The sequence below is a fragment of the Stegostoma tigrinum genome, chromosome 2 (assembly GCF_030684315.1).
Source record: "Stegostoma tigrinum isolate sSteTig4 chromosome 2, sSteTig4.hap1, whole genome shotgun sequence".
Lineage (NCBI taxonomy): Eukaryota > Metazoa > Chordata > Chondrichthyes > Orectolobiformes > Stegostomatidae > Stegostoma > Stegostoma tigrinum.
Window position 1 is genome coordinate 28593972 of NC_081355.1, and position 12508 is coordinate 28606479.

Sequence of the window (12508 nt, forward strand, 5' to 3'; positions counted from 1 at the left end):
TAGGGAAAGGACAACTACCATTAACTCTATCTATACCTCTCACTGTTTTAGGTCTTCTTTCAGGTCACCTCTCAACCTTTTACGCTCCAGTGAAAGGGTCCCAGCCTTCCCTTATAACTCAGTCTTCTGCACCTGGCAACATCCTGGTAAATCTCTTCTGAACTCTGGATCAAAAACAAAGTTGCTGGAAAAGCTCTGCAGGTCTGGCAGCATCTGTGAAGGAAAAAACGGAATTAACATTTCGGTGACCCTACCGCAGAACTTCCTTCTTTTGAACTCTCTTCAGCTTAATAATATCCTTCCTATAATTAGGCCAAACTCCAATGTTTGTTTAAAAACCAAAAGAACTGCAGGCGGTGGAAATCAGAAAACAAAACAGAAATTGCTAGAAAAGCTCAGCAGGCCTGGCTGCATCCGTGGAGGAAAAATCAGAAGTTAACGTTTCGGGTGCATTGACCCTTCGCTGCGTTAGACTTTGTGTTTGTTTTAAAGGTTATATAGTTATTTGCAAAATATTGCGGTCATGCTGGAAACCTGAAACGGTGTTGTCTTGGCATGAAAGTGCTATACTGGAGTCGACATAGTGACTCTTCTCTCCCCACCTTTATATACATGCATTTGATAAATGAATTGGCCCCCTTCAGCAGAAAGACCTCGTAGACCTCTAGACCTGCTGATGTTCGTCCAGCGCTCTCTTCATTTTAGTTTACGGCTTACTAAAACTTTGTAGCTTATCAACTGCGTTAGCATTGAGCATGTCAAGGATCATTGTAACATCTGAAGTGACAAACTGAGCTGTGCTGCAGTCTGTACTGAAGTCACTAGACAGCGATCAAAAACCCAAAATTTCTTCGAGCTAACCTTCCTCCCCAGTCGCTTGCTATCTTTGAGCGCGTGCGTTCCTTGACCTTGAGCTGTGGCCAAGAAATGGGGTCAAAGAGCTTGGGGGACGCTGAGAGAAGGGGTTGGGGCTGAGATTGTGTCCCGGAGGGGGGCGAGGGGGATGGAAATTGGTTTATGATGCAGAGGGAGGGGAAACAGAGGTGATTGACAGGTGGAGATAGAGATAATGGGAACTGCAGATGCTGGAGAATCCAAGATAATAAAATGTGAAGCTGGATGAACACAGCAGGCCAAGCAGCATCTCAGGAGCACAAAAGCTGACAATATTCCAAGTGTGGCCGCACCAGGGTTTTGTAGAGCTGCAGCATAACCTTGCGGCTCTTAAACTCGATCCCCCTGTTAATGAAAGCCAAAACACCACATGCTTTCTTTACAACCTTATTCACTTGGGTGGCAACTTTGAGGGAGCTATGCACTAAAGCTCTCTGATGAAGGGCCTAGGCCCGAAACGTCAGCTTTTGTGCTCCTGAGATGCTGCTTGGACTGCTGTGTTCATTCAGCTTCACACTTTATTATCATTGATTGACAGGTGGAGCCGTGGAGGGGGCGGGGCTGAGGGGATGGTCAGGCCGTGTCAAGAAGGGGGCGGGTCTGAGGTGACCAGAAATGGGCGGTCCCTATGTGATGGACATGTGTCTCCGGGGTGGAGTGCGGAAACAGGAGGGATATGATCAAAGCGATGGAGCGACAGGGCTGGTGAAGGGGCGGGGCTGAGAGTAGAATGAGAATTTCTAGACCCAGCAGCAAGACGCCGAGTGGCGGTGGCGCGTGCGCAGAGCTGTTGCTATGGTTGAGCCTGAGAGGAAGAGAGCTCGGCTGGATGATCCAGAGCAACAGGGAGGGCCGGATCTCCAGCATGAAGAGCCGATCGGCGGAGCTGTTCCTACAGTCCAGCCGGAGGAGGAACTTGAAGAAGCGAGGCGACGATACCGCGGGGGCCTCTGCGACGAGTTTGCCATTGTGACCGGTACGGATGATGCCGTAGCTCAGTGTTACCTGGCGGAAAATGACTGGCTTTTAGAAGTAGGTTGGCTGAGTAGGAATTGTCGGCGATCTTTTCGTGGTGCTCGTTTTCAAAATGCCGCAGCCGGGACAAGAAAGAGGGCTTTTGGAAGTGTTGCATTTGTTTAGCTGTCGTGGGGAATACGGTGTTATGTTTCTGTTTGTGATCAGGCAGAGTTGTATCTATTGGTCGTCATCAGTTCTTCAACTTTTAAGATGATTTCAGCCTGACTGCTTCGTCGGGGGATGGCGCTAACAATCCCACGGTGCCGTTATGAAGAGCAGGAGAGTTTTCCCTGGAACTTGGACAATGTTTATTCTTTCATCAGCATCGTTGACACCGATTATCTGATTAGGCCTCTTAGACAGTGAGGATAGGCGATTATTTCTACTCTGTGTCATAGAGACATAAAATTCTTACAGCGTGAAAAGATGCCTTTCGGCCTACATGTCGCTGGTCATCAAACATCCGGCTGTTCGAATTCCATTTACTAGCATTTGCCCCTTAATCTTGGCGCGTCAAGTGTTCGTCTAAATAGGTTTTAAATATCTTGAATGTTCCTACCTCTCACGCTTTTAGGCTGAGAATTCAAGATACCCCATAATCTTGTCTCTTTTAAAATCTCAAATCCCGCCTAAACCCTCTCCGCCTTGTTTTGAAACTGTGTCCCCTTGTTATGGACCCTTCTATTACAGAAACATTTCTACGTATGCCCCTCCAGAACTTTGTAAACGTCCATCGTAGACCCCCCCCCCCTCCCCATCAGCCTTCTCTGCTGGATGGAAAATAACCTTGGCCTATCTGGTCTCGCATCATAGCTAAATCACTCCAGCCCAGGCATCGTCCTGGTGAATCTCCTCTGCACCCTCTGTATAATCATCACATCCTTCCTGTTGCGTGGCTATCGAAACTGCGCGAAGTATTGGAGCTGTGGCCTGACTCATGTTATATACAGCTCCAACATAACCTCTTTGCTCTTTGTATTGCGTGCCTTGACTGATAAAGGCAAGTATCCTATATAGCTTAACCGTCTTATCTCCCAGTTCTGCAGCCTTCAAGGATCTCTGGACACCAACGCCAAGGTTGCTGTATACTTCCTCTGGTTCTGACATTCATTGTATAGTCTGTTGCCTCGTTAGTCCTCCCAAAATGATTACGTCTCACTTCAGGATTAAATTCTGTTTACCAATGTTTTACCCATCTGACTAGCCTATCTGTCTTTCCTCCTTGTTATTTACCACACCACCAATTTTTGTCATCTGCAAACTTCTTATGTCCTAGGTCATAAATGTGTATCATGAACAGCAAGGGATCCAGCACTGGACCCTGTGTTATCCCACTGAACATATGCTTTTGTCTCAGACATACTTCAGCTGTAACCCTCTGCTTTCTGCCATTAGGCTATTTTGGATTTAATTTGACAAACTGCCATGGATTCCGTGGACAGTTAGCTTCCTAACTAGCCTGCCATATATAACCTTACCAAAATCTTTCCTGAAATCCACACAGACTGCATCAACACAAACCTCATCTCGTCACACGTAGCAACCTTCTCAAAATCTAATCAAATTTGTTAGATGTAATCTTTCCCCCTTGCAAAGCTGTGCTGTCTTTGATTAATTCTGTCCCTCAATATTTTCCAATAGTTTCCCTACCACAGAGGGCCTGTAGTATTTTAGTTTATCATGACCATCCTTCTTGAATAAATATACCACATTAGCTGTCCTCCTGAACCCATAGGATGGCAGTGTGATTCCTTTGTTCAAGAAGGGTATCAGGGATAGGCCAGGTAATTACGGACCTGTTAACCTGAAATCAATGGTAGGGAAATTATTTGGTTTCTACCATAAGCTTCTTTTAAATCCAGCCCTGTAGATTCCTTGACATCCAGCGTTCTCTATGCATGCTTTATCCCACCCTTCACCTTTATGGGTGACCATTACAGTAGGAAACATTCAAAAAGGTATGGATTTTCCTACAAGCTGCTCTTGTACTTAGGCCAGACTTCCTTTTATTCTTATTAAAATTGTCTCTTCCCCACCCCCCCCCCCCGACATTCAGAACCTTTATTTCTGATACATCTTTGTCCTTATCCATATTTACCTTTAACCTTACTGAACTATGGTTGCTGTCACTGAAATGCTTGCCCACTGCATATCAAACACTTGCCTGGCTTTGTTCCTGAAAATTAGGACAATCACTGCTCCCTTTTCTGTAGGACTTTCTACGTGATGCTTTATAAATCTCTCCTGGACAGATTTTATGAATTCTGCTCCCTCTAAGCCTTTCAAATCTGTCTATACCAGTTAATATTCAGGAAATTGAAATCCTGTATTGTGAATACTGTATTATTTATATTGCTGTATAATTTGCTGCCATATCTCTTTCCATCTCCCATTCTGCTTGGCACCCTATAGTACGCCTCCAGCAAAGCAATTGCCCCCATTTTTGTTTTTAAGTGCTACCCTCATTTGAGGAGCCTTCTTAGATACCATCCTTCCTTACTGTTGTAATTGACTGCGTTCAACATTGAGACATTACCTTCTCTTTTACACCATCCCTGCCCAACATTTCACTTCAAGATTCTCTACCGTGGAATATTGAGCTACCAGTCCTACACCTTTCCCAATCATGCCTCCATGATGGTAATGATGTCACATCCCTGTGCATTAATTGATGATCTCAATTCAATTGCCTTACTTGCAAGACTCCTTGCATTAAAATAACACAACATTTTGCTGTACTTCAACATGCTATCTTGGGGACGGTGAACTTGGCCATTTGAAGGAAATCTGTACTACAATTTAAAGTGAATTGGTTTGGTATGAAGTGCAAGGTTAGTGGAAGCAGGTTTTGTGCAGTGTTGACTATATTACAGTGCTGACTCTTAAAGTACTTTTTTTTGATGATAAAGTACTACGCAATGTCCTAAAGTCATAAAAAGAGCCATACACATGAGGCCTATCTTTACCTTTGCCTTTTGTCATGTTGTCTTACTGATTCAATCTTCCTGCAAAAGAGATTTTCAGAGTTGTTGGCAATACCTCAACATGATCTCTGGCTATTCTTTTCAGTATCTCCATCTCTTTTAATTACAGCATTATCCTTTAGTAGGACTTTGACATGGAAGCACAAAAAGAAAAACTTAAGTACATTTTAATAGCAAATTTGAAGAAAGGAGAGGATTTCCTTTTCTCTCAAGTTCTGAGCTCGTTTCCAGTTAACTCTCCCAATACCAGATTTGACTGGGGACATTGCTGCTTAAAGTTCCCACCCACAGTCAAGTCTTATCAGAGCAAGGGTTACATTTGATTAACCCTTGTGCAATACCAGTGAATTGTTTGAGGATGGAGAAGGGCACAAAAAACATCAGCTAATATCAAAGAATTTTTACTCATCAAACTGCAATTGCAGATTCTGCATTCTCATAGCTAAACTACATTCAGATTAACTTTAAAAAATTTGACGGTAGATTATGTTGGATTGATTTTTATTTTCTGATTATTCACAGAGAGCCCTCAACTCCTATTTTGAAACGGATGTTCAGCCATCTTCCTCTGCAATGGAGTCTACCTCACAGTTGATTGAGAGGACTGATTTCCAGGGATGGTAATGCATGGACCCCATTTATTGTAACTATTGCAACTTTATATACATGCAGACTCATTTTGGCAAATTTGTAAATAATTTGCCACAGTAAGAAACTTAGTAAGATTATAGTTTTTTTTGAAAGAAAGGCTTAATTTTCAAGTATGCAAGTTTGACTGGGAAGACAGGTTACTTTCAAGCTGAAACTGTAAGTCAGTTGTTGCAACAGCCACTTTTCAAATATGTTTGGCATCTGCAGAAATCAGGGAAGTCACATAGTTCTTGAGAGTATTTTCAGGATTAGTGTTTGTTGAAACTGAAAGACGAGTTTGAATTTCTCAAGCAATATAGATGAGCACAATTGACTGAAATGAAGAGAAAGAAGCACTGTGTGTTAACTCATGTGCTCCCATCAGTAGTGCATTCAGATTGCAAACTTTTTCACTTAAAGGTAGTGTTGTGAAGTGTCATTTTTGTTTATATGAATACACTGTTACTAATCTTATGGTAAATTAAATTAATTAATGGTTTTATCCTAAAACTAGTGATGTTGGAGTGATGCTTTTTGAAAGCAGTAAAGTTATAGAAATTTACAGGAACATTCCATTACCAAAAATAATTTACTGAAGTGTCTGTGTACTGACCTAGATGCACAACCAGAAGTGGGCTGAGGTATTTGTTAAGACTTCAAGCATTTGCATCTTATCTGAATAGCTAAAGATATGGAAGCCATGAAAGCTAGAGTAGGCAGTGTTAAAAGGAACCAAGAATTAAATAGCAACATAAGGGGAAGAAGAAAATACTAGAGCCTGACATCATCACCTTTGCTGTTTGTTTGATTAAAATTAGAATGCTATAAATTGATTACATGATGAGGACGACATGCAAGTTACAATCCCTCATACCTCTGAATGTAACTTATTTTGCAGCCTGCTTTTAGGATATTAATGATGTGTTCGATGACCTTGTACATATTCTGCAATTTTCTGTATCTCATTATAAAACTTAAAATACCTTTTGGCTTTTCTACTTTCGAGGGTTACATTACCTTCTGTTTTCTAATTAATGTTAGAAGAATTACTGTAAAAGTGATTTTAGTTTTTGTACAAGTGACTAGAGAAAAGTAAACACCCAAATGAAAAGATAATATTCAAAATGAGCATAAATAGACAGAAATTGGAAAGTTTGGAAATCTGTATTTCTTGTTCTTTCCTGGTGTGTGGGTGTAGCTAGGTAAGATCACTATTTATTCCTCATTCTTACTTGCTCATGAATAGAATGGCTTGCTAGGCTGTTTCAAAGGGTAGTTAAGAGCCAGCTACATTGCTGAGCCTGGACTGGGTAAGGATGGCAGATATCCTTCCCTCAAATTCATTAGTGAGCCAGATGGGGTTTTTTATGAAAGTGGATGATAGTTTTCATTGTCAACATTCCATAGCTCTAATATTTAAATTGATTTTGAATTCCACCTGATTCTGTGGCAGTTATATTTAAACTCACTTTCCCAGAGCATTAGTTTGAGCTTCTGAGTTACTAGTTAGCCGTGTTACCACTGTCACCCTCTTGTTTTATTTTATACCCTTAGTGTATACCTCATTTGCCTATTTGAGAAGCCTCCTGTTGTTAATTTATTGCTCTTATTTGCTATTTAATGTCAATATCTCATTGTTGTGTAGCAGCGATAGTGGCACCAAATACTTGGGTGAAACCTTTCCACCTGTCTACTTGTTTCTTCCTGTAAGATGGTTCTTTTAAAAACACAGTGGTGGTGTCCCTACCTTTGGGCCAGAAGAACAAGCTTCAAGGCATAATGTGTCTAAACCGTTTAATCAAAAAAAAATTGAAATTGACCACTGACCAAACTTGATGAACATCGGTTCTAACATTTATCCCCTTTAGTTGGGATAAATATGGTTTCATCACACTCCTAAAAAGCATTTTGAGACATTTGGCAATGTTAAAGGTGTTGTGTAAATACATAGCTGTTGTGTACACGTTTGTGTGGTTTATGTGTAAGAGGAAGAGGGTGCATCCATGTATTTGATCATGCACAAGTATTTTTGAATGCAATTGGCAATGTGGCTAGTGCAGAGCAGTTAAGATGACTATGTAGTACAGATGAACTTGCTTTGACTATTCATTTTTTTTAATGTAGCATTGACTTGACAAACACTGATAATGAGCAGACCAGCAAGGGAAATACTGAACAGCCACGAGTAGATGAAAGTCAGATCTCGTTGTTAACGTGGAACATAGATGGACTTGATCTGGCAAACTTGCAGGAAAGAGCACGGGGAGTTTGTGCTTGCCTAGCACTGTGAGTATAAACGTTCCAGCAGAATGAACAAGGTAGTTAAATGGTAAAAGAATTCATAAAAATGTGCATTTTGCATGCTTTCAGCACCGTTTCTGTGTAAGGCTTTCCTTCCATGAAGTAGGAAAATAATTATTAATTGAAATGTAACTTCTTACACCAATGGCAAAAGAATAAAAGCTGAATTATGATTCAAAAATCTATAATGTAAACTCTTCCTTTCTCTTTCTTAACATTCATATACTTAAAAGACGCGGATGAAACAATTCACAAATACTTTAGGTAGGGAAGAGAAAGAATGTCAGAAACAATTCTGGCTTCAATTCCCATCACAGGTTGGGCTGTTTTCTTTTGGCTGTCTTTCAACTCATTCTAATACTTTGCTAATGAAGCAAAATTGTAGATACACTGTTCTCAGTATTTCATTCACTAGTTGAGGTTTTGCTCTATTCGTGCCTCTGAAGGAGTTTTTTTTCCCTCCTCTTTTCCTTTCAACAGGTGATTTTGTAAAGATAACTTGCAGCGAAAAGTGAAGGGCTGTAGCTGGCTACTGGGATAAATTTCCAGAGGACCACACAGATGTTCCCACCTATGATTATCTGTCTGATGTCCAGGCTGCCAAAACTGTTGTTTCTCAAATATGTAATGCTTGATGCTCCTTTAGTTTTAGAAATTGCAGGAATGCTGTTCATGAATTTGTGCAAATTCCTAAAATACCTTTACATTCTGAAAAAAACGTCTTGTTTGAGTGATCTAAACTGCTGATCCCATAGCCACCTTTCTCCCTTGTAAATTCTACAACTGCTCTAATGGAATTTCTTTTTATAGTCCTAAATGTTGTTTAACAAACTTCAAACACCAGTTCATCAGCATTGAATATCACAGTTTTTACAGTTTCATATCCTGCCATTTGTACTTCTGTCAAACTGTGAGTCATTTTGGACTTGTCAAAATACTATACCGTTTAAAGTTCAAATATATTTTGGCATATTTGTTGATCCAGCTATCTTCTTAAATGAGTTAAAATACCATTATATTCACCCTCATAAAATTTAGGCTATAAGGAGGATGATTCTTAGTTAAATTAAGTCTCTCATTTGGAATTAGAATCATGTTCTGTGTTATTACCTTCTCTTTTTTTTCCCCCTTTGCTCCCAGATATTCCATAGTCAATCCATGTTCTCTAAGTTTTTTTCTTTTTATCTCTTTGAAATTCAAGCTACTCTAATGCCATTTCTTGACCCAATTTCCTTTTATCTTTTTCCTCCCTTTCCATTTCAAAAGTTCTTAATTCAGAATCCCTTTCCATTTTTGAGATTAGGAGAGTCATAACAGACTTAATGCTAACTCTTTATTTTCCCTCTGATGCTGGAGAATCTGAGATAACGAGGTGCAGAGCTGGATGAACACAGCAGGCCGAGCAGCAACAGAGGAGCAAGAAAGCTGATGTTTCGGGTCTACACCCTTCTTCATTTTTGAAGAAGGGTCTAGACCCAAAACGTCAGCATTCCTGCTCCTGATGCTACTTGGCCTGCTGTGTTTATCCAGCTCTACGCCTTGTTATCTCTATTTTTCCTCCATAGATTCTGCCAGACCGAGTTTCTCCAGCATTCTGTTCGATCTGTTTCATCATTAGTTCAAGAGCATATTGTTGGGAAACTTGTCCCAGTCAGCATAAATTTGCTACCTTTGTGCTTAGCCTAATCTGTGTCTAAATTGTTGTCTCAATAGATTCCTGCAAAAACTTGAGCAGCAAACTTTCCGTCTGTGTGTGTGTGAGTGAGACATGGGTTTCTGTTTTTTTAAAAAAAATCCTTTATTTGACCTCAACTTTACTGTTTGTACTGCCCGCTCACAGATATCTTTCCTTGCTAATCTGGTAGCAATGCTTACCAATATTACTGTTTTTCCTTTGTTAATTTTCCTGTACATTCTAAAGAGCTTGTAACTTGGAATACTAGGAGTAGAGGGAAGGTGATGGCCTAGTGGTACTATCATAGGACTGTTAATTCAGAGACCTAGGTAATGTTTTGGGGACCCAGATTCGAATCCTGCTACAGCAGATGGTAGAATTTTGAATTCAATAAAAATTTGGAATTAAGAGTCTCATGTTGACCATTAATTGTTGGAAAAACCCAAATGGTTCACTAATATTCTTTTAGGGAAGGAAACTGCCATCCTTACCTAGTCTGGTCTACATATGATTCCAGATGTCTGAACAATTAGGGATGGACAATAAATGTTGGCCCAGCCAGTGACTCTCTTGTCCAAAGAATAAACTGGGGGGAAAAAAAAACTCCCCGTTTGTGCTTGGCTCTAAGCTTTGTCTCTTTGGATCAATATCATAGTCTTTAAACTGAAATAATTTTTTAATCGCACTCTTGTTATTTGGGCTCCATGAAATTTTGCATCATAGTTTTAAGTAGGCCTTAAGTGCTGTCCTTTCCTGTGTGGGCAAGATATATTTTAATTTATGGTCCTTGCTTCTTTTCAGTTTTGCTACTTTGTGTTGTTTCCCTGTACCTGGAGTATTTACCTTTTAGTACCTTTAATGGTATTGATTACCTAGCCTTTTACTTATGCATTAGGCTGTAGTTTGCTCTTGTCTGAGTCTATTATGCTGTGGCATAATTTGAGTTGCTATTATGGTGTATTTAGGATCGTAGGATTTGAATTCTTTGATTTGTATTTAAAATATCTAAATGCTTTTTAGGTTTTGAGGAATGTCTAACTGGACCTTTTTTCTTTGCTTTAGATATAGCCCTGATATAGTGTTTCTTCAGGAAGTTATTGAACCCTATTACCTTTACTTAAAGAAACGAGCAGTCAGCTATACAATTATTCCAGGTATGGAATGAACTATGATCTAAATCTTGGGTATCATTTTTGTGACTGAATGAGGGGAAAATGACTTGTTTAAATTTTTGAAAGTATTGGAAATTTTTAATTAATCACTAGTTCTGAGATTTCACCCTGGGCAGTAATTGCTATTGTAATGGGGAATTTAAAAGTTACAATACAAGTTTACAGGTAATAGTCTTGCGTTCATCTACTTAACTGTAAGCTTTAGAATTCCTTCTTCAAATCTCTTTGCATTCAAAACATTCTCTTAAAACATTCCTTTAAAATCTATATTTTGACCTAGCTTTTAGTCATCTGTTAAGCACCTTGGGATGTCTCATGTTAATGTTGCTATCGGGTGTGGTGGAGGCAGGTTCAATTGAAGCATTAGAAATACTGTTGCCTGAAAAAGAACAATGTGCAGGGTTGCAAGGAAAAGGCAGGGAGTGGCATTGTGAAATGATTGTTTGGAGAGCTATTGCTGATGCAGTAGGCCTAATGATCTTCTCTTATACTGTAACAATTGTGATATAAATCAAAAATTGTTCAGTGATAAATGGGTTAATGAGGGAATGAAAAGTCTGTTCAGCAAGCCTTCTACTGGTCTGTTATACAAACTACATTGAAGTACAGCTAATTTCTGCTTTGCATTTGACAAGTTTTTGATGAGCATCTGTCTGCTGACACCAATCAACTGCTGATATTGAACACGTGCATACACATAATGTTAGGTGACTACTAAATTAAGATGAACACTAAAGGACAAGTTTGTACAAGTTGTAACAAGTTTATTAACTTAGTGGTTATAGAAATACAATATACTGCTTTAAAATCTGAAGACTTTTGTAACTAATGCACCACTGATTATTGCTGAATGCATGCAAGATGTACACAATATTGAATTGATTTTTGAAACTTATAATGTTTTATTTGTTTAACAGTTTACTTCTGACCCAATATACTACTTCATTCCAACAATATCATAAATTGATATTTGTAAATATTTGAGATACACCTGCTAATTCACATGCTGTTTCATGTCAGCAAGTAAAGTATTGATAAACGTCATTTAGAGTGAATATAGATTATTCTGCCTCAGTAACGACTTGCCAGTTCCAATGGCATGTTTTCAGCTCTATTGCCTTGTTGTAGGCTTTATATTTGTTAAAGATGTTTTGTTCATTTCTGTTTGTGATTATCGACTCTCATTCACCAACTTTAGTTTGGGCAAGAAAGAGAATCATTTTAATAATGCACTCGGCAGCTGCAGGAGATGTTTTTGATAGATGAAATTTCCTTAGACCTGTGGCTGATCAGCTGACCAGTATGACCGCTATATGTAAACGTTGAGATATAGAAGCAGCCTCCAAATTTAATTTTGACAGTTTTCTTCTCTATTAAATATCCTACAAATGAAGATTTACAGCAGGCAAGTCAACTCTCCTGATGCACATTTGAGAATTAACAACGTTTGCAATTGGTAGCTTTGCAGCATTCTTCAAAAAATTCGATTGGTTTTTCTTTATTTTGCAGAATGGAATACACTTTTCTTATTTCTAGAACTGATGCACAAAATATTTGGGACAGCAGATGAATTCTGAAAGCCATCAAAAACATCGGAAAATTCCACTACTGGGGAGACTAGTAATTGCAGAAAGTTTATCCATATGTAGAATTGCTGAGGACCTTCTCCAGTCACAGGATGGTTCTCTTTTAAGTTTGCCGCTCATAGGTGAGAACAAGTTGATGATTGGACAGCAATCAGATTGGAGCAACAGGTAGTTAAGAAAGTAAAACGTTGGCAGTGAGAAAATCACTGGGGGTTTGGGCTTTTTTTGTTTTTTTTTGGGAGTTGGATC

The 12508-nt window shown here is 39.4% G+C and overlaps 1 protein-coding gene across 1 annotated transcript in view; it reads left to right on the forward strand.

Annotated features, from left to right (window-relative positions):
* Window positions 1-1639: 1639 nt before the first annotated feature.
* Window positions 1640-12508, forward strand: part of tdp2b (tyrosyl-DNA phosphodiesterase 2b) — a 33325-nt gene continuing 22456 nt past the window's right edge. The window contains exons 1-4 of the mRNA XM_048524468.1: window positions 1640-1926; window positions 5418-5515; window positions 7650-7811; window positions 10564-10655. Coding sequence (XP_048380425.1) covers window positions 1690-1926; window positions 5418-5515; window positions 7650-7811; window positions 10564-10655 — 589 coding nt within the window. The 5' untranslated portion in view covers window positions 1640-1689. The remainder of the gene's footprint in view (window positions 1927-5417; window positions 5516-7649; window positions 7812-10563; window positions 10656-12508) is intronic.